This window comes from Phaethon lepturus, unplaced genomic scaffold, assembly GCF_000687285.1.
Source record: "Phaethon lepturus isolate BGI_N335 unplaced genomic scaffold, ASM68728v1 scaffold22187, whole genome shotgun sequence".
Taxonomy (NCBI): Eukaryota; Metazoa; Chordata; class Aves; order Phaethontiformes; family Phaethontidae; genus Phaethon; species Phaethon lepturus.
In genome coordinates this window covers 995-1,957 of record NW_010551436.1, presented here as the reverse complement: position 1 = coordinate 1,957, position 963 = coordinate 995, and the positions used below count along the sequence as shown (strand labels likewise).

General features: G+C 66.9%; 1 protein-coding gene across 1 annotated transcript in view; it reads right to left on the bottom strand.

Annotated features, from left to right (window-relative positions):
- SLC9A3R1 (solute carrier family 9, subfamily A (NHE3, cation proton antiporter 3), member 3 regulator 1) overlaps positions 1-963 on the bottom strand; it is a gene marked incomplete at its 5' end in the record, with an annotated part of 1,668 nt that overhangs the window by 145 nt on the left and 560 nt on the right. Inside the window, 4 exon segments of the mRNA XM_010290923.1 lie at position 1; positions 4-16; positions 142-240; positions 773-813. The exon segment at position 1 is cut by the window's left edge and continues 145 nt beyond it. Coding sequence (XP_010289225.1) covers position 1; positions 4-16; positions 142-240; positions 773-813 — 154 coding nt within the window.

Sequence of the window (963 nt, the reverse complement as noted above, 5' to 3'; positions counted from 1 at the left end):
CCTCCTGTGCGTCAGGCTGGAGCGGGGGGGAGGCGAGAGTCTGCGTCAGCCCCACCGTGCCCCTGGGACAGCCCCGTGCTGGGGGCTCAGCCTGGACCCTGCTTTCCAGCCGCCACCTCCCCCCAGCATCCCCAGCCCTACCTCGCTGTGGGTCTCGCCCGAGTCAGGGGACACAGCCAGCGGCCCGGGGCTGGACGGGCTCTCGGACACAGAGTTGGACCGCAGCTCTCCGCCATTTTCCTGGGGGGGAGCAGGGAGCGAGCGTGAGCGGGGCAGCTCCAGCCCTCGGGTTTGGGAGCAGCCCCCGGTGCTGTGAATCCTGCCTGGGGGGCCGCAAAACCCGTTCTCCCCACACGTAATCCCCTGCGAGCTCCAGGCTCATAAATACCTTCAGCGTGGCCCGTCCAGGGCGGGGAAGGATTAAACCCCAGCCTGGCTGCCCTGGCTTTAGCGGGGCAGGGGAGGAGGAGGAGGGTGGCTGCAGGGCTGGATGCTACTCCCCTGCAGCACGAGGGCTCCCAGCCCTACGGCACCATGAGGACGGAGGAGGAAGGGCAGCATTGCAGCCACCTCTGTGACACCCAGCCCCACAGGCAGCTTCTTTCCTGGGGGGCACCAGCTCCCAGGCCCCTTCCCGGTGCCTTCCTGTGTGGCAGCACTGTGGTCCCTGGTGGCATCACCCACCCAGGGGCAGAGGGGACACCTAAACAGGCAGGGTCCCTGCCCAGGCACCAGCGTAGATGGGATTAAAAGCAAGATGAGGCTCTCTTACCTTCCCTAAGTCGCCATTGGCAACTGGTTCTGGCAAGGGACCTGCAGGGAGAGGACACAGGTGCCGGGTGAAGATGCGTTTGCTCTGTCCCCTCCTCCCTGCCGCCCCTCACGGGTGGGCACAGCAGTGCCCAGCGCTCACCAGCACTGCCCAGCGTCTGGCCGGGTCCCACATTTTTCAACCCGCCCCTC